This window comes from Vipera ursinii, assembly GCF_947247035.1.
Source record: "Vipera ursinii genome assembly, chromosome: Z".
In the NCBI taxonomy this organism is placed as follows: Eukaryota; Metazoa; Chordata; class Lepidosauria; order Squamata; family Viperidae; genus Vipera; species Vipera ursinii.
The window spans coordinates 39,925,398-39,945,745 of record NC_139517.1 but is presented as its reverse complement, the minus strand read 5'-3'; the positions used below and the strand labels follow the sequence as shown (position 1 = coordinate 39,945,745).

Below are 20,348 nucleotides of genomic sequence, written 5' to 3'. Positions count from 1 at the left end.
CATTACCAGCACCTTGAATCTCACCCGGAGGGCAACCGGAAGCCAATGCAGCTCACGGAGAAGAGGTGTTACATGGGAGTATCGGGAAGCTCCCATCAAAACTCGCGTAGCTGAATTCTGCACCAGTTGAAGCCTTCGGGTGGTCCTCAAGGGCAGCCCCATGTAGAGGGCATTTCAGTAGTCTAACCGGGAGGTCACGAGCGCATGAGTGACTGTACATAGAGCATCTCGGTCCAGATAGGGATGCAACTGGCGCACAAGGCGAATCTGGGCAAAAGACCCCCTGGTCACGGCTCCTATATGATCTTCAAAACTGAGCCGTGAATCCAGGACGCCCAAGTAGCGAGCCCTATCAATGGGGGGGTAATACCTCATCCCCTATTGTTAATGATGGAGAAGGCTGGTCAGCCCGAGATGCCGGTATGAACAGCCACTCAGTCTTGTCAGGATTGAGATGAAGCCTGTTTCTCCCCATCCAAACCCGGACCGCCTCCAGATTAGTCTTTTACTTATTTGACCACAGCTAAATACTGTTCTATAGTTTTTACAGTACTCTGTAGTATCTCTTTTAAACTTTCTTAGATACTTTAGAACAATATTTTTCTTCTTTATCTTAATTGTGATATTCTTGTTTTATTTTCTTGTCAGTGATCAAATAAAAATTATTCATTGTGGTTGTGCTAGACATCATTTAAAAGTGGCCATGGGGTGGATCAATAGAAAAGTTACATTCCAGTGATTGATCCTATCCATGAAAAGTAGCTCTGTCTTGGTAGCATTGAAATTCTTTCTTGAAGCAGAAACAGGACATAATATGGGTGAAATAAAGCAGCTGTAATTCTGGTGGTGCGCTCTGCTAGCAGTTTTACTTGAATTAAGCTACAGTATGAACAAAGTACAGGCGGTTTACTCCATCTAGAGGCTGCTTGTGTGTACTTATTGGGGGTTTGTTCTCAGGTTACTGGTACCCAAGGAGGTTAAATCTGGAACAATGACCTTTGTCTCCCTCGTTATGTTTTTTTTTTGCTGTAGGGATGAAACGTCCCTTGACCCCCTTCCACTCCCCTGGGAGTGGCATTTGTGGAAGCCTGGCAGAGAACTCATGCATAGGAAGTCCTCCAGAGCAGCGTACAAAGAGAGAGAAAAAGCACACATCGTTCACTCTCTGTGAAGTGTGTAATATCCAGCTCAATTCTGCTGTCCAGGCCCAGATCCATTTCAATGGGAAGTCTCACCAGAAACGCCTCAAACATCTTAACAAAGGAAAAGTTCTGTCAAGTCCAGGTAAGGCTCAGTTTATACATGAGGCTTCTCAGAAATGTAAAAGACAGTCTGAAATGTAGGGTATCTATATAGCTCCTTTCCACAAGCTCAGGAGCAGCCGATGTTTTGCTATTGCTTACTAACATGCTTTCCAGATTTATTATTTATTAAGCAAATTTATATTGCCACCCAACTCACACATGGGTGACTGCAGCAGCTTATAACATTTAACACCACTGGACACCACTGGATGACATCGCCAGGGCTCGTTGCCTTGGAAGAGTGAGGAAGATTCTCAGGGATGACTCACACCCTGGACGGTATCTCTTTACTCTCCTACCATCCGGTAGGAGATATAGGAACATAGCCAGCCATACCAACAGGCTGAAAAATAGCTTTTATCCGTGGGCTGTTAGGCTTTTAAATGGGACATAATCTTATGTAGAATTGACTTGGGAGGCTGGTGTGTGGTGTAGTTGGTTCACATGGTGTGGTGGGATGGAGGGTTTGTTGTCACTGTGTGTTGGGGGGAGAGAGCACGGGGGGAGGCTCAGCTAATCTCAATGTACACATGTTGTACTTTGACAATAAATGTTTTATTATTATTTTATTATTATTATTTAAAGATTCTGTTCTTTCTTTTTTGGTGTCGTTAATTACCAAAAGTGGTTCATTCCCAGATTCTAGCCATTTGAACTACAAGTTCCAGAATTAATGATCCCTTTCTATGATTTCCTTCAAGTATGTCTTAAAAACTAACCATTTTAATGAAGTTTTAGTTTTCATGCCCTACTTGAAAGGGATTCTTGAGACATCCAAGCAGTTTACAAGGAACTGATTTGATTTGCATTTATATAATGAATATGCAAATTGGAATGCAATTATATGTAAGCATTCTGACATCCCATAATTTTTCAGTGTAGTTCTCTCAGCAAAGGTGCATACACACACGCCCCAAATATTTTACAATAAAACATATATAAATACATAACATGAGGTAAGATATATTTGGAACTGCATATTCTGATTTCATATATGTTCACAGATAAATATCCTATTTTAAAAGTTTCCAGATTAATGCAGAAATAGGATGGGATAAAAATGTAAAAACAAACCTAGAGTGATTTGTCCAACCATACATGAAACTAATCTACATAGATATAGCCCATGGGTTTTTTTGCCTTTTAAAATAAAGTCAACTTTCTTAAATGTGCATAATGTGTATAATTTTATAAGGGGTTTATTTTAAGACAAACTGTTTTGAATTTAGTATATAAGCTCGATACGCTTTTTTTGAACTATAAGGAGTTCTTTTAGCATGGAGGTGGACTTCAATTAGTTCTCTTCTCAAACTTTCTCTGGTTGAGACATTCTCTATACTCAGTTCCTGGATTTCTCCATGCATGTGTTGAAAGAAGGAATAGGATTCTTCTGTAATAAATAAAATCAAATTTATGCAAACATGTTCATTAATGTCCAGAATAACAGAGAAGGCAGAAATTCAGCAGAATATCCAAACTTTCCTCTTTAGGAATATTTTGTGATTAATGGTAGCTGGCCACTAATAATTATTTCATGCATACATAACATGAGTAATATTGAACCATATCATTTTATGTAAATAAATTTCCCTTGCTTAAAAATAATATTGCATTTGCACCTATATGCAGGATGTCTCCACATGTTTGTGTGAGTGAGTGAGTGAGAGATAGACAGAGATACAGAGATACACAGAGAGACATTTATTACAAGTGTATTTAGACAGCAACATAATCTAATCAATCACAGTAATCTAGCTGCATTGGAAGAAGCAAGTTATCCATATTTCTAGTCTCCCAATATCTGTAGTAAGTCTAGAGAGGGCAGCATACCATTTTAAAACCACCCGTTCTTTCTTTTTCTAACCTTTTTCATATAACTTTAGCTGACCAACATCAGCTAAAGAATTGTCAGTTGTGATTTCATGTTATTGGAAATAACAACAACAACAACAATTGGTTAGGACTTGAACTGTTAAGTTTTTACCAGTCCCAGACTGTGAATCAAATAGAATATTAACAATAACAACAATAATAATTAGTAGTAGCAGTAGTGCTACCACCTTGGGTGCAATCCCAGAACAACTGGAGCATCATTTGAACACCATCAGTATTGACAAAATCAGCATCAGTTAAATGCAAAAGGCAGCTTTATTATGAACAGCTTACATCCTGTGACTATATCTTTAACACTATCAAATATCAACATCTGCCTATCCCACATCCCTGGGGAGTACTCGATAGGTGAATAAAAATGCCAAAGCCATTCTGAACATCTGTATGACCAACCATAATAATAATAAAATAATTTATTATGCTTGTATGCCACCCGACTCTCAATGACTGGGTGATTTACAAGAATCAAACAGAATTTACAGTAAAAATCAATAAACTATAAAAGATCAAGAAAAAGATACCAAGTGCAATGAAGTAAAGAGTCTCACTCTCTCTTGTCAAAGGTCTCAGTGAAGCCAATAAAAGAGAATATTTGTAATTCAGAGTTGAAATGAGGGATCCTTGGTGTGCTCTGAGCTTGGTTGTTTTCTTGCAGAGATTTCATTACACAAACTAATCTGACTAGCACTGATGATGTTTCCTAGTTTGGGGAATAAAATGTCTGCAAGAAAACAGTCAAGCTCAGAGCACACCAAAGACCCCTCAGCTTAGTGAAGAACCAGTTCTTTAAGATTCTTCTAAATAACTGGAGAGTGGTGTCATTGCAATCTCAGTGGGTGCCTTGTTCCAAAGGACAGGTACTGATATAGAGAAGATGCAGTTCCAAGGTCCCAAAGATGACATTGTATATTAATTGAAGGAACCCAGAGTTCATCAACCAAGCAGTACTAAATTGGCCAGGCACATGCTGTGGGAGGTAGATAATCCCTCAAGTAAAAATTGCCAGGTCTAAACAGAGCTTGGGGCAGGAACTTAGCAGAATAGGCTGTAGGCTTACTTTTTCAGAGGTTTTACCACTGTATAAGGAGCAAAATGGAAAAGGCCAGCGTATAGCAGAATTTAATATGTGGCTAAAGGAGTGGTGTAAAGGAGAAGGCTTTGGTTATATTAGTCACAATGTCTGTAGCTGGTCCAATGAAAAAATGTATAAAAGAGATGGTCTGCATCCATCCAAGAAAGGGACTGAGTTACTTGGCAATAAAATCACAGCTTTTTTGGAGGAACATTTAAACTAAATAATGGGGATAGTGAGTTAATTGATACAGTACATCACTGTCCCCGGCAATCTAAGAAAATAGGGGAAGCCAGGCACCACACAAGTTATGCAGCAAGTAAACACAGGGTCAGTCATAAAGGACTCAAATGTCTATACACTAATGCACAGAGTATGAACAGTAAGCAGGGTGAACTAGAAATTCAGGTAAATGAGGGCAGATATGATATTGTTGCCATTACAGAAACATGGTGGGACGAAACCTACAAATGGAACACACAGCTAGAGGGATTTAAACTATTTAAAAGAAACAGACTAAACAAAAGAGGAGGAGGAGTTGATCTCTATATAAGAAATAACTTTATCTCTACAGAAATAGAGCACAACAATGACTAAAACTGTAAACCTGAAAGCATTTGGGTCAATATAAAAGGGGGAAAAAATGACATTGCCATAGGTGTATACTATAGGCCGCCCAACCAAGCAGAGGAAATAGATGAACTTTTTGCTAGTCAGCTAACTAAGGTATGTAAGAAGCACATCACAATAGTAATGGGGGACTTTAATTACCCTGATATCAACTGGGAGACAAACTCTGCACCAAGTGGAAGATCAAACAGATTCCTGTCAAACCTAGCAGACAACTTTCTCTCCTAAAAAGTAGACAAGGGAACTAGGGGATTAGCCATATTGGATTTAATTCTCACAAACAGAGATGAAATGATAGAAGGTGTCAAAGCCACAGGAACCTTGGGGGGAAGTGATCATGCAATATTGGAATTCAACATTCTGGAGGCACAAGCAATAGAACACAGCCAAACTAGAGTCTTGGATTTTAAAAGAGCTAATTTCAATAAACTTAGAGAGACCATGGGAAGAATTCCATGGATGAGAATCCTAAAGGGGAAAACAACTCAAGAAGCTTGGGAAATTTTGAAAAGTGAGATAATAAAGGCCCAGTCTAGTACAATACTAACAAAGAAGAAAAATAACAGCTCTCAAAAGAAACCAGCATGGCTGCATAAAGAACTCTCTGATAAATTGAAAGATAAAAAGGACAAGTATAAGAATTGGAAAGAGGGGCACATAACTAAGTTAGAATATCAGCAAATAGCCCGTGCCTGCAAAGATGAAATGAGGAAAGCTAAGGCTCAAAATGAACTAAGGCTTGCGACCAAAGTCAAAAATAACAAAAAAAAAAGCTTCTTTCAACATATAAAAAACAAGAAAAAAAGTTAAGGAAATGATTGGTCCATTAGTGGGGGAAAGTGGCAAGAAGGTGACAAGCAATAGGGAGAAAGCAGAACTATTTAATTCGTTTTTTGCATCTGTCTTTACACAAAGGGAAAAAACAGTCCAACCTACCCAAACCAGTGCCATAAAAAACAGAATAGAAACGCAAGTTAAGATAGGCAAGAAAATGGTAAGTGAGCACCTGTCCAGCCTAGACGAGTTCAAATCACCAGGACCAGATGGATTACACCCCAAGGTTCTCAAGGAACTGGCAGACGTGATCTCAGAACCACTGAACTATATTTTTCAAAGATCCTGGAGCACTGGGGAACTACCAGAGGACTGGAAGAGAGCTGATGTAGTTCCCATCTTCAAAAAAGGGAAAAAATAGATCCAGGAAACTACAGACCTATCAGCCTGACCTCAATACCTGGGAAGATTCTGGAAAAGATAATCAAACAACAAATCAGTGAACACCTTGATGCAAACAAAGTCATCACTAAAAGTCAACATGGGTTTGTCAAAAACAGATCATGCCAGACAAATCTTATTACATTCTTTGACCAAGTGACAAAATTAGTGGACCAGAGGAACGCTGTAGATATAATTTACTTGGGCTTCAGTAAGACATTTGATAAAGTAGATCACAACCTACTACTTGATAAGATAGAAAAATGTGGGTTAGATAGCATTACCACCAGATGGATTTGTAGCTGGCTGACAGGTCGTACTCAGCGTATGGTCCTCAATGGAACCGCATCTACATGGAAGGAAGTGTGTAGTGGGGTGCCCCAGGGCTCTGTTCTGGGCCCAGTGCTCTTCAATATCTTCATTAATGATTTGGATGAGGGGATAGATGGGGAACTCATCAAATTTGCAGACGACACCAAGCTGGCAGGAATAGCCAATACTCCAGAAGATAGGCTTAAGATACAGAAGGATCTGGACATACTCGAACACTAGGCACTATCTAACAAAATGAAATTCAATTGTGAAAAAAGTAAGGTTCTACATTTAGGCAGGAAAAATCAAATGCATAGGTATAGTATAGGTGGTACCTTGCTCAATAGTAGTAACTGTGAGAGGGATCTCGGAGTCTTAGTAGACAATCACTTCAATATGAGCCAGCAGTGTGCTGCAGCTGCCAAAAAAGCCAACACAGTGCTAGGCTGCATTAACAGAGGGATAGAATCAAGATCAAGTGAAGTACTAATACCACTTTACAATGCTTTGGTAAGGCCACACCTGGAATACTGCATCCAGTTTTGGTCACCACGATGTAAAAAAGATGTTGAGACTCTAGAAAGGGTACAGAGAAGAGCAACCAAGATGATTAGGGGGCTGGAGGCTAAAACATATAGGGAACGGTTGCTGGAATTGGGTTTGTTGTTGTTAGTTGCGAAGTCGTGTCCGACCCATCGCGACCCTATGGACAATGTTCCTCCAGGCCTTCCTGTCCTCTACCATCTTCTGGAGTCCATTTAAGCTCACACCTACTGCTTCAGTGACTCCATCCAGCCACCTCATTCTCTGTCGTCCCCTTCTTCTATTGCCCTCAATCTTTCCCAGCATTAGGCTCTTCTCCAGTGAGTCCTTCCTTCTCATTAGGTGGCCAAAGTATCTGAGTTTCAACTTCAGGATCTGGCCTTCTAAAGAGCAGTCAGGGTTGATCTCCTCTAGGACTGACCGGTTTGATCGCCTTGCAGTCCAAGGAACTCGCAGGAGTCTTCTCCAGCACCATAGTTCAAAGGCTTCAATTCTTTGGCGCTCAGCCTTTCTTATGGTCCAGCTTTCACTGCCATACATTGCAACTGGGAAGACCATAGCCTTGACTATACGCACTTTTGTTGACAGGGTGATGTCTCTGCTTTTTACTGTGCTGTCTAGATTTGCCATGGCTTTCCTCCCAAGGAGCAAGCGTCTTTTAATTTCTTGGCTACAGTCCCCATCTGCAGTGATCTTGGAGCCCAGGAAAATAAAATCTGTCACTACCTTCATTTCTTCCCCATCTATTTGCCAGGAATTGAGAGGGCCAGATGCCATGATCTTGGTTTTCTTAATGTTTAGTTTCAACCCAACTTTTGCACTCTCCTTCTTCACTCGCAACAAGAGGCTCTTTAGTTCCTCTTCACTTTCTGCCATTAGAGTGGTATCATCTGCATATCTTAGGTTGTTGATGTTTCTTCCGCCAATCTTAATTCCAACTTTTGATTCATCTAGCCCTGCCTTTCTCATGATGTGCTCTGCATATAAGTTAAATAGGCAAGGCGACAGTGTACAGCCTTGCCGGACTCCTTTCCTAATTTTGAACCAATCGGTGGTTCCGTGTCCAGTTCTCACTGTTGCTTCTTGGCCCGCATATAGGTTTCTCAAGAGACAAATAAGATGGTCTGGTATGCCCATCTCTTTAAGGACTTGCCACAGTTTGTTATGATCCACACAATCAAAGGCTTTAGCATAGACAATGAAGCAGAAGTAGATGTTTTTCTGGAACTCTCTAGCTTTCTCCATGATCCAGCGTATGTTAGCAATTTGATCTCTAGTTCCTCTGCCTCTTCGAAATCCTGCCTGTACTTCTGGTAGTTCTCGATCCACATACTGCTGGAGTCTAGCTTGCAGAATTTTAAGCATAACTTTACTAGCATGAGAAATGAGTGCAATGGTGCGATAGTTTGAACATTCTTTGGCACTGCCTTTCTTTGGAATTGGAATGTAAACTGATCTTTTCCAATCCTGTGGCCACTGTTGAGTTTTCCAAATTTGCTGGCAAATTGAGTGTAGCACTTTTACTGCATCGTCTTTTAAGATTTTGAATAGCTCTGCTGGAATACTGTCACCTCCACTAGCTTTGTTGTTGCTCAGCTTTTCTAAGGCCCACTTCACTTCACATTCTAGGATGTCTGGCTCGAGGTCAGTGACCAACTCATTGTGATTATCAGGGACATTAAGCTCATTCTTGTATAGTTCTTCTGTGTAATTTTGCCACCTCTTCTTAATCTCTTCTGCCTCTGTTAGGTCCCTGCCATTTTGGTCCTTTATCATGCCCATTTTTGCATGAAACGTTCCCTTCATCTCTCCAATTTTCTTGAAAAGATCTCTGGTCCTCCCTATTCTATTGTTTTCTTCTATTTCTTTGCATTGTTTATTTAAGAAGGCATTCTTATCTCTTCTAGCTATTCTTTGGAATTCTGCATTTAATTGGGAATATCTTTCTTTTTCTCCCTTGCCTTTTGCTTCCCTCCTTTCCTCAGCTATTTGCAAAGCTTCCTCAGACAGCCATTTTGCTTTCTTGCATTTCTTTTTCTTTGGGATGGTTTTGGTTGCTACCTGTTGTACAATGTTGCGAACCTCTGTCCATAGTTCTTCAGGCACTCTGTCTATCAGATCTAATTCCTTAAATCTATTTGTCACCTCTACTGTATATTGAACAGGGATATGATTTAATTCATACCTGACTGGCCTAGCGCTTTTCCCTACTTTCTTTAATTTAAGCCTAAACTTTGCAACAAGAAGCTCATGGTCTGAGCCACAGTCAGCTCCTGGTCTTGTTTTTACTGACTGTATAGAGCTTCTCCATCTTTGGCTGCAGAGCATATAGTCAATCTGATTTCTGTGTTGACCGTCTGGTGATGTCCATGTGTAAAGCCGTCTCTTGGGTTGTTGGAAAAGAGTGTTTGCTATCACCATCGTATTCTGTTGACAAAATTCTATCAGCCTGTGCCCTGCTTCATTTTGTACTCCAAGGCCAAACTTGCCTGTTATTCCAGTTATCTTTTGGCTTCCTACTTTAGCATTCCAATCTCCCATGATGATAAGGACATCATTTTTGGGTGTTAGTTCTATAAGGTGCTGTAGGGCTTCATAGAACTGGTCAATTTCATCCTCTTCAGCACTGGTGGTTGGGGCATAGACTTGGACTACTGTGATATTGAATGGTTTGCCTTGGATTCGAACTGAGATCATTCTGTCATTTTGAGGATTGTATCCCATTATTGCTTTTCCTACTCTTTTATTGACTATGAAGGCTACTCCATTTCTTCTGAGGGATTCTTGCCCGCAGTAGTATACCTGATGGTCATCTGAGTTAAATTCACCCATTCCTGTCCATTTTAGTTCGCTGATACCTAAGATGTCGATGTTCAGTCTTGTCATCTCTTGTTTGACCACGTCCAGCTTTCCTTGATTCATGGATCTTACATTCCAGGTTCCTATGGAGAAAAAATCTTTACAGCATCTGACTTTCCTTTCACCACGACACATCCACAGCTGAGCGTCCTTTCGGCTTTGGCCCAGTCGCTTCATTCTTTCTGGCGCTACTAGTACTAGCCCTCTGCTCTTCCCCAGTAGCATATTGGACGCCTTCCGACCTGAGGGGCTCATCTTCCAGCTTCATATCGTTTTGCCTTTTGGTACTGTCCATAGGGTTTTCATGGCAAAGATACTGGAGTGGTTTGCCATTTCCTTCTCCAGTGGATCACGTTTTGTCAGAACTCTCTGCTATGACCTTTCCGTCTTGGGTGGCCCTGCACGGCATAGCTCATAGCTTCATTGAATTACGCAAGCCCCTTCGCCACGACAAGGCAGTAATCCATGAAGGGAAGAGCAACCAAGATGATTAGGGGGCTGGAGGCTAAAACATATAGGGAACGGTTGCTGGAATTGGGTATATGTAGTTTAATGAAGAGAAGGGTGAGGGGTGACATGATAGCAGTGTTCCAATATCTCAGGGGCTACCACAAAGAAGAGGGAGTCAAGCTATTCTCCAAAGCACCTGAAAGCAGGACAAGAAGCAATGGATGGAAACTAGTCAAGGAGAGAAGCAACCTAGAACTAAGGAGAAACTTCCTGACAGTTAGAACAATTAACCAGTGGAACAACCTGCCTCCAGAGGTGGTGAATGCTCCAACACTGGAGGTTTTTAAGAGGAGACTGGACAGCCATTTGCCTGAAATGGTATAGGGTTTCCTGCCTGAGCAGGGGGTTGGACTAGATGACCTCCAAGGTCCCTTCCAACTTTATATTATTATTATTATTATTATTATTATTATTATTATTATTATTATTATTATTATTATTATTATTATTATTAACAGAAAAACAACAACAACAACAATGAATTCCCTTGTTGCTGTTACCACTGATAACGAGGATATGTAGGGATTATGGAGGATTATAGTACAGACTCTGAGAATAGATGGGGTAAGGCCCTATACCATGAAAGGCTTTATAGCTAACAGCAAGCACCTTGAGTTGTACTTGGGAGCAAACTGGCAACCAGTGCAGCTCACAAGGGAACAAGATCTAACCAAAATGCATGAGTTACAGAGTATTGTAATTTCTTAACATTTACTTAAGGAATTTATATTACAGGGAAAGTATTCCATGTTTCTGTTTGCAAAGGATCTGGTTATATTAGGTAGGAAGATCCCTAAGGAACATATTAATCATTACTCTCTATTCCCAGTGTTCAAACTGTGAGTGCCAGTGTTTATATTGCAGCACAGCAACAGACAAATATCTGAGAGGAAAGATTCAACAGGCTTGGATTCAGAAATTTGTATACTTTGGGAAAAGGCTTCTATAAGAGTGCAAACATCAAAACAGCCCCATGAAGACTTCTTAGTTGCCACCAACATTCATTAGGGAAAAAACACCCAGGAAAGATAAAGAAATGGAGTGCCTGAATTTTTGTAATAATAGCAACAATAATTTCAAATTGATTGAGGAAAAATGCCTCAGCAATTGTTAAGAGCCCTTGTATGAGCAGTTTTGGATATGTTGGGGAGGGAGGGAGGGAGGGAGGGAGGGAGGGAGGGAGGGAGGAAGGAAGGAAGGAAGGAAGGAAGGAAGGAAGGAAGGAAGGAAGGAAGGAAGGAAGGAAGGACTTGCCTCCAGAAGTTGTAGGTGCTCCAGCATTGGAGGTTTTTAAGGAGAGATTGGACAACCATTTGTCTAGGACACAGGTCTGCAACCCGCGGCTCTTTCAGCCGTCTACTGCAGCTCCCAGTCCTCTGCCATGTGCAGTCCAAAAAAAAAAGTGGGACTAAAAAAGTTCAACCAATCAATTCAAATATGCAGGGTAGGTGCATATCTCGCCTTGGCTCCACTCTTCAAATCCTGTTCTGCGCATGCGTGCATGTACGCGCATGTGCACACATTTTTTTGCGGCTCCCAGTTTTTCCTTTTGTGAGGGAACCGGTTCCGAGTGGCTCTTTCACTGTTTCAGGTTGCTGACCCCTGGTCTAGGATGTTACAGGGTTTCTAAGTTTCATCTTCTGGTTAGCATACCATGTAAGAAAACAAGAGACTGTGAGTTCTAGTCCTGCCTTTAGCCATGAAAGCCACCTGGGTGACTTTGTTCCCAACTCATCTTACAGGGTTGTTGTTGTTGTGGGGAAAATAGGCAAATGAAGGAATATTAAGTATCTTCGCCAACTTGAGTTGTTCATAACAATAATAAAGACCACCTGCATACTGCACTGGTGAGTAATACTGCATATTGTTCTGGTCACCATGATACAAAAAAAGATGCTACAACCCGAGAAAGTGTTCAGAGAAGAGGAACAAAGATGATACAGGCTCTGGAGATTAAATCATATAATGAACAGTTGAGGGAGCTAGATATGCCTAGCCTATTAAAGGGATTAAGGAGGATGTAATAACTGTCTACTAGCACTTGAGTGACTTTAACAGAGAAGAAGGGGTTGACTTATCCTCCAAAAACTAGAGGACAGGAGAAGTAGTAATGGGTGGAAGCTTGAGAAAGAGAGCCCATGGAGAGGGTCACAGGAACCTGGCTCATGAACAAGAACTTCATCTCTTCATCCCTCCAACCACTTCCTTCTCTTTCTCTTTCCCTCTCCCTCTCCCTCTCTCTCTTGTTTTCTGTCGCTCTCTTTTTCTCTCTTGTCCCTTTGTAAAAACACTCTTCATTAGTCATCATTTTTGATAGAGTGCAGGAGGTTGAATCTCATACAAGCAAGCATGTTTATATAATCTGTTGGTTCTGTGAACGTCAATATTAGTGATCATAATAGTACGATGGTTGAACTGGAAATTGAAAGAGTGGTGGGTGTTTTTTTCTTGGCAGAACTATTGTAAATTACGAATGCCTTGTTTGTAAATCGATATTCTGAGACATGTTAATTTTGCTATGGCTGAGATTCAAGGTGGCAGAATTTCACGCAGTAATGATGTTTCTTCCATCTCTCTTGTCCATTCTTGCCAGTCTATGGCCCCAAAAAGTCAGTAAGCATCCATAGGCATTACAGTTTGAGTTTCCCAAGCAGGCTTGCCCTGGGCCCTGTCATCTTGCATTTGATCAAGAGACCAGTGTTAACATTTGGGGCAGGAAGAATATTCTCCTTAGGGCTTGCCTACCCTTCATCCTATTACAGTGATGTGTTGTAAGGTCTGAATCATCTTTTCTGCATTTTACTATCTGATTTAAATGATTGCTGCTGAAGTAAGGAGCCCTTTTATTTATGCAGCTTCATATTATCCCTCTATAACCCTTCACTGCCTCTCTCAAGAAGCTCCAGAAATCACAGAGCCACGATTGAAAGCATCAATTCTGCATTTCATTCTCCTGTTCTCTATACTTGCTCATGATAGCATTCAATAAAACTTACCTCTAAGTTTCTTGACTCTTCAGTCCTTTATTGGCTGCCGCGACTGCTTGTACATATAAGCATACCTTTATTATAATAAGTGTTAGCAGGCAAATTAAAAGTTACAGGACTGGCAGACTGGAAAGTCAATTAATTTCTATAATAGCAAATTTGAACACAAACTAAGAAGGTTAGAACCTGGTCTTACAAAAATGTGTATAAGCCACCAAGTTGCATTTTCTGATCAGTATCAAGAAACATTTAGTGAAACACATTGGCTGATTCGACTTCCTCTTTCCTGAGATTTCTCAGCAGCTAGTATGTCATGATGCAGACAAATTGATTTATGCAGGCAATTAATCTATGATTTAACCATTTTTATCTGTTGCTGGAAACAGCTATACATTTCTAATAATAATTGGCTTTTATTGAGTTGGCAACATGAATCTGTTTTGCCCTTCCAAAAATGAAAGCCCTAAATAGTATTAGGTACTTCTTAATTAGTGAACTTCAGAAGTGTTGGTCTTCCACCCACATTATCTCTAGCCCATACTAGGGGAAGGATTGTAGAACAATTTTAATCTGAATGTCTCTAACTTTGCATTTTTGAATAATACACAAAATCCTTATTAGTCATCATTTTAAAAAATATTGTTCTTTGAATCTTGCAATATTTTAATTTGCCAATTAAAAATAAATTTAAGGAAACTTAGGAAAAAGCTTATACAATAATGTACCTATTCAGGAAAACAAAGAACAAAAACCCAGTAAATTAGAGAACATTATGTATAAATAGTGGATATATTATGTGTTCATAAATAAATGCAAATGTTTTAGTGAGATTTTTTTTTAAAAAAAACCCCAAATTTGACAAACCAGGCTAGATTTACTTGCAGAAATGAGCGGTTGAAGAATTGATCTATTTGTTCATTTCTCCTCCATATGGTTAACACCTTTAGCAACCAGGGCTGGTGGCAGCTGTAATTTGACCTATGCAGGGGCATCTGTTTGAGGAAATAAATCTAACATCCATCCTCTTTTTCAAAACTTAGAAGAGCTATAAGGACATACAAAAGATACTAAATGATTCCATTTTCTGTTATTTCAAGGAAAAAAATAATTTATCAGTAAATCTTGCTGAGTTTAGCATCCTTTTACTCAGAGGACCAGAAATAAAGTTGGAAATCAACATGTGTTTCTGAAAACTGTTTCCTGATTTTCTGTATGTATGTATGTATGTATGTATGTATGTATGTATGTATGTATGTATTTATTTATTTATTTATTTATTTATTTATTTATTTATTTATTTATTTATTTATTTATTTATTTTTGATGTGAAGAGGAGAGGTGGGATAAGATATTCTAGAGAAAGTTTTGGCAAGAATTATGAATGATACAGCTGGCCGGAAAGAGAAGTTATGAGGGCTCAGCTCATTTTCCTGCAATGGCTGAACGCATCTATGATTATAATGGCAGCTGATAGATTTTGCTAGCTAGAGAAAGGGATTTTTTTTAACAACAGAAAATATAAAGCCTGAATAAAGGTCTGCGATTTTTTTTTTAAAGTGGCAAAATGATAGGAGACAAGTAAAATCCTGAAGATTGGAAGCTTTTACAGGAAGATATTAAAAATGGCCATGTCCCAGGATACAATGCCATGACTCTGGGAATGTGCAGGGATGGAGAATGCTGAATACTACTCATTATTAGATATCATTATGACTTTGGTATCATTTTAATGTCATTTGATTTAGCGCCTTACTGAGCAGGGTGGGCTCAAGTTATGTTACTCTCATTGGCAAAATTTCATTCCTTTCTCTCTCTCCTCTGTCTCTCTCCCCCTCCCTCCCATTGTTAGCAGAGCTCAAGAGTTGAGAAATTATGGTATCTTCCATTTTTATTTCCAGATGCAAAGTGAAAAGAAAGCGTAGCAACTGTTGGAAACAATGTGAGAGCTAAAATACATCTGACCCTCATTCCCCAGTGTTTGGAAATCAATGGAGAAATTGTATTCTTACTGTTGCCCATTTGGCGTTTTCAGAATAATTGCTGCTTTTGAATTCAGAGAGTCCTTTTTGGATTGGGAGCATCATAATTGGAATTTGTGACATTAGTATAATGAGAGTGGGTTATGTTTTAGAGAAATCAGAGAAATGTATTAGGATTTAAGAGATTCTTTGAACAGAACTAAAAGACAAAAGAACAAGAGCTATTGTTAAAACCACCAGGACCATGTTAATATCCATCCTTCTACTGTACACACAACGCTTGAGCTGATTCTATTAAGCTGTGTCTTAGAATAACTGCTTATATTTTCTCACTCCACAGGATTGGCTGCTTTGCTTGGGGCAATAGCGCAATGACATTAGGATAAAAACTTAGGCATTGTTAGCTGAGGATGAGGAACTTGGTACTCATCTACAATATAGAATTCATATTTTGGTTTCTCTGCCCTTTTTGTCTTTATCATCACCTTAGAGCAGGGGTGTCAAACTGCCAGCCCACTGGCCAGATGCATCGTAGTGAAACTGCACCCAGTCCATTGCCGGCAATGGCAAAAAAAGCTACAACACGTCACATGACACTGCGAGTTTGACACCCCTGCCTTAGAGTTTTAGAAGTATATTGAAAAACTGAGGCTTTAGGAAGTTTTGCATTTAAACCCATTTTATTCATTATGAACGTAACATATATTATGGATGGAAAATTGAATATCATTTGGGTCAACTGGCAAATTTGAAAATGCTTTGAAACACAGTTGAAGAGGCATAAAACATTTGCTTTTGAACCTTTCTTTCCCTGGACTCATTAGTTCCATCTACTGTGTTTTGCAATTTACTGTTTTGCAGGTTTTTTCTGCACTGTTTTGTTGAATGATCCTAGCTACTCAGAAAGCACACAAAGCATGATGACCTCATTGCTCTACAGAACCAATTAATATTATCAGATAAAATGAACAGCAGGACAATGTGGATGCAACTGAGAAAAAGCTGACTTGCGGTGCTGTCACATTTCGTGTAAGGAAGAGCTGATGTGGTTTCATTATAGTTCAGTTGCTGAAGTTTAAAACTGTAAAATACATCTGATTGTCTCAGTAAGAGGGCCTTCCTGTGGCATCTGCCTCCATGACCAGTCTCCCTTCAGTAGGGATCCACAAAAGGTTGCCAGGAAGTAGATGATTTCTTGCAACTTACTGAATGGCTGTCAGTTCCTTTCTACACAGATTTTTAGTTTTTCCCAAATGCTTTTCAACAGCTTTTTACTGTTCTTTTATTGTTTCCATCAGTAAACATCCCACACACAATGTTTCAAAAGTTAAAAGTATTCATCAGCATTGTAATAACCACAATAGTACACAAAATGATAGACAAGTCTGGACGAAGAAGCTGATCTTCAGTTAAGATTGATTTTTTTTTTCCTCTCAAACCCTCTGATCATTGCAAAGTAGTTGCCAGGGAAAAAAGTGCTGGTGCAGGTTAGAGGAGAGGCAATTACCCTATTTCTCCTTTTTTCCAAATTGCAATGCAAAAAGCAGTTAGGAATCTTCCTTGCCAAAGGAAGCCTCCCCGATCTCACCTACTTCTCTAATGAGAAGTAACAAATTGCAGATTTCCATACTCAGAAATCTGAAGCTGTATCCAGATAAATATTAAATTCTAAGAAAAGCACAATTCTGAGCATATCTGAAATACAGTAGGCCTCATTGTAGAAAACCTCCAAACTCTATATAACATAATTGTTTCTTTGGGAATGTCCCAGCATTTTAAAAATACTTTTATTGGCTAATAATTTGAAATGTATTCTGTGTTTGGCTTCAGCTAATCCACTTGGAAGTGAACCCTTTTGAAATGTGGTGAAAGGCAAATGACACTGATAGTGATTGACCTATCCAAAAACAATTATACAGTGTAATTGACTTGCATTGAATCTCTGGAGGGGAAACAGATGCCATCAGAAAGATTACAAATATTTTTGGATTGGGGGGTTAACATCAAATATGTGATAAGCCAGTATTTTTTAAACCTGGCAACTTTAAGATATGTGGACTTCAGTAGCCAGCTTTCTGGCTGGGGAATTCTGAAAGTTGCCAAGTTTGAAAAATACTGCTTAGGTTATACAGTACTGGATTTCTTTGTGTTCTTTTGTGTTCCACCATCATGAGATTTAGCAAGAGTAAAGACTACTTCCTTAAGAATTGTTTTACCAATCTGTCTAGCTCTAAGCTCAGACTAACAATTCATGTATACTGTAGTAATTAAATAATCCTACCAGAGGTATCATATTCACTCATAGGGCAGATTTACACAGCTTCCTTGCTATGGTATGCAGATATCCCACTGTTTCCCTAACACATTGTATGCCTATATTTCTGTGACCACTTACAGCTAAGGCAATCCAAGCATTACTTGAACTGCTGCGATCTGGAAGTATAGTGGTGTTTTCCTTAAAATCCTGCTTGGGTGCTGGGGGCAGAGGGTGTATAGTACTTGGGTGAGCATTGGAGAAACAGCCTGAAATTAGATGTTTCATCCCTGCCCACTCCATTCGTAACTCGAGAATTTGTGGGAGTGAATCTCATACTTTCCAGTCCCTCTCAGGTCCGTGAGAATCCCTGTGTTTTGAATAGCTCCAAAGGCGTGAAAATACTTTTTATCCAAAGGAAACCTGAGAAAGATTGGAGTGCTCCATTTCTGAAGCGCCCCATGGGCAGTCGCATGGACTTTCCAATCTCTTTCAGGTCTCCTTTGGATAAAAAGTGTTTAACGGCAGCGGCTTGAGTTTCTCCACTCCATCCGAGTGGAAAGAAGCGGAGGCACAGAGCGGGATTGCTCTCAATAAGATTGGTGCACACAAGCAAGCAGCGCATCCTGCACTGCGTTTCTGCTTCTTTTCAGACGGAGCGGAGAAACTCAAGCTGCTACCGCTGCTTGAGTGGGGAGGATGACAGGAGAAGAGTAGTCAAGATTTGTGCCACCAGCTGGTCAGACAAAGAGTACATTGGGCCGGGTGGGGGCTGGCTGGAAAGGTGAGATCATGGCTGCTCAGGTAGCTGTTGCCACTGCCTCTGTCACCGCCAGCAGCTTGGATACAGGTGCAAAGGGATTCATCCTGTGATGCCTCCCCGCTCAGTTGAATGCTTCATTCCTGCCCTCAAAGTAAAGCCAGCTCATGCAAGTAAGCAATGCGCCTGGGCCACCGATGGCCTTGGTTCCTGCACCCGGCCAACTCCAATTCCACGCTTTACCCCATAGGTATGCAAATGAAGTAAACACTCCCCCCTCCCAGAAAATGGAAGCTTCCGAGGGCCATGATCTCTTTTGCAGAGAATTTGTGTTTGAACTCGCGTGATATTATGGCACCCAGGAGCTTCCATTGTCGGCACAAAAAGCATTTTCAAGCCGACTCTCCCTCAAAGAGAAAGAAACTGCGACACAGAGGAGACAGCGTGGCAGAAAGGGAGGGGGAAGCAGCTGTGGAGAGTGAAAGAGGAATAGGGTGAATGTTGCAGAGCCTCTGTGGTCACTCAGAGCAAATGACTGCTGTGGTGCTGCAGTATTCATAATTTTGGGAGTTGCTTGTAAACACTAGAGGGAACTGATTGTGTAACTTTGAATGAGCGTTAAGTGAATGCTCATAACTCGGGGATTACCTATACGTCCAGTTGGTTTTGCTTGCTTTGCAAAGGACTAGTTCCTGCCTTCTATGCCCATCCAATGCATGGTTGGAAGGGAGACCAGTACTTACTTTTTTAAAAGAGAAATTAAATAGTTTGATTAACTGGTGGATCTAGAGTAGTGATGGCAAATCTATGACATGTGTGTCAAAGGTGACATGCCACAAAAGTTTGGTTGACATACTAGTATACACTAATCCCTGACAACAACTATTCTTAAAATCACTCTCCATTCTTGCGTGCTTTTTGAAGACTGTGGAGGCTGTATGAAAATGGAGTGTGCTCTCTCATTGCATGAGAAGATTGTGCTCTTGCGTGGACTCTGGAGCTTCAAAAAAAAGCATGAAAATGGGGTGAGGTTTAGTTTAGAGGTTGAAAAGTCTGTAGATGAGTGTTCTCTGAAGATACTTCAAGAAAGCAGGTGTCATGTGACCCTGATCAGCCTCAGGAAGTCTGCAGGGGCCTATCAACAGAAAGAATATGCCACCTGAAAATAAGCAGGGTATGGCAGATACTGGAGTGTACTGGGTCTTGGGGAATGGCGTGAGGTGGCCTTTTTGAGTGGCAACAGTGGTGCTAGAGCTGAGGTCAAAGCCTGGGCCTCTATTTCAGGACTATGTTTAGTACTGCTGCCAAGAGCCAAGAGATGGGAGGTTGGATAGAGATAGAGAATTGTTTCTCTTTTATTCAGGGGTGATATGCCAGCTGAGTCAATTTAGGCATTTTCCAAATAATCTGTACACAAGCCAAAAAAGGGTTACCCAGGCTAAGTTGCCTCACGCCAAGATAGCATCTTGACTGTACAAATTTGGACAAACATTAGAGGATAGCTAAGAGGTACAAAATACCTTTTGCTGCCAGCTATAGTTAGTAGGCAGACATCTGACCAATCAACCCATTGTTTCAAGATATTAAAAACAAAACCAGTTGACAATACAATGGGGAAGGGGGGGAAAGGCAAGTCATAGAGTAATCAGAACATTACGCAAGATAATTGGAGGGAAATTTTCACTTGATGTGTAAGGTTGGGCAGGGGTGGAATTTCAGCTGAGAAAAACACCAATCACACCCTTGGAATGTTGTTAAGTTGTCTGGCCAAGAGTGCACAGCGCTGACGTATTCTGGCTGCAGTATAGGAAACCACAATTTAGGGTGGCATAATGGCTTTGGGAGAGAAGAGGAATATAGCAAAGCTGTTGGGTGAATATGGTCATACATTTGACCTTCATAAAGACAGCTCATTTTTGGTTATCAACATCCCTATCTTGCCATAAGGAATTTAATTAAACAGTAAACATTTCTTGTAGCCTTAATAATGGTGAAAATATAAAGGAGAAATATGCTTTCGTTTTAAATTT

General features: G+C 40.2%; 1 protein-coding gene across 1 annotated transcript in view; it reads left to right on the top strand.

Annotated features, from left to right (window-relative positions):
- Positions 1–1,034: 1,034 nt before the first annotated feature.
- Positions 1,035–20,348, top strand: part of ZNF385C (zinc finger protein 385C) — a gene marked incomplete at both ends in the record, with an annotated part of 124,013 nt that continues 104,699 nt past the window's right edge. The window contains one exon of the mRNA XM_083378245.1: positions 1,035–1,284. Within this exon, the coding sequence (XP_083234371.1) occupies positions 1,035–1,284 (250 nt within the window). The remainder of the gene's footprint in view (positions 1,285–20,348) is intronic.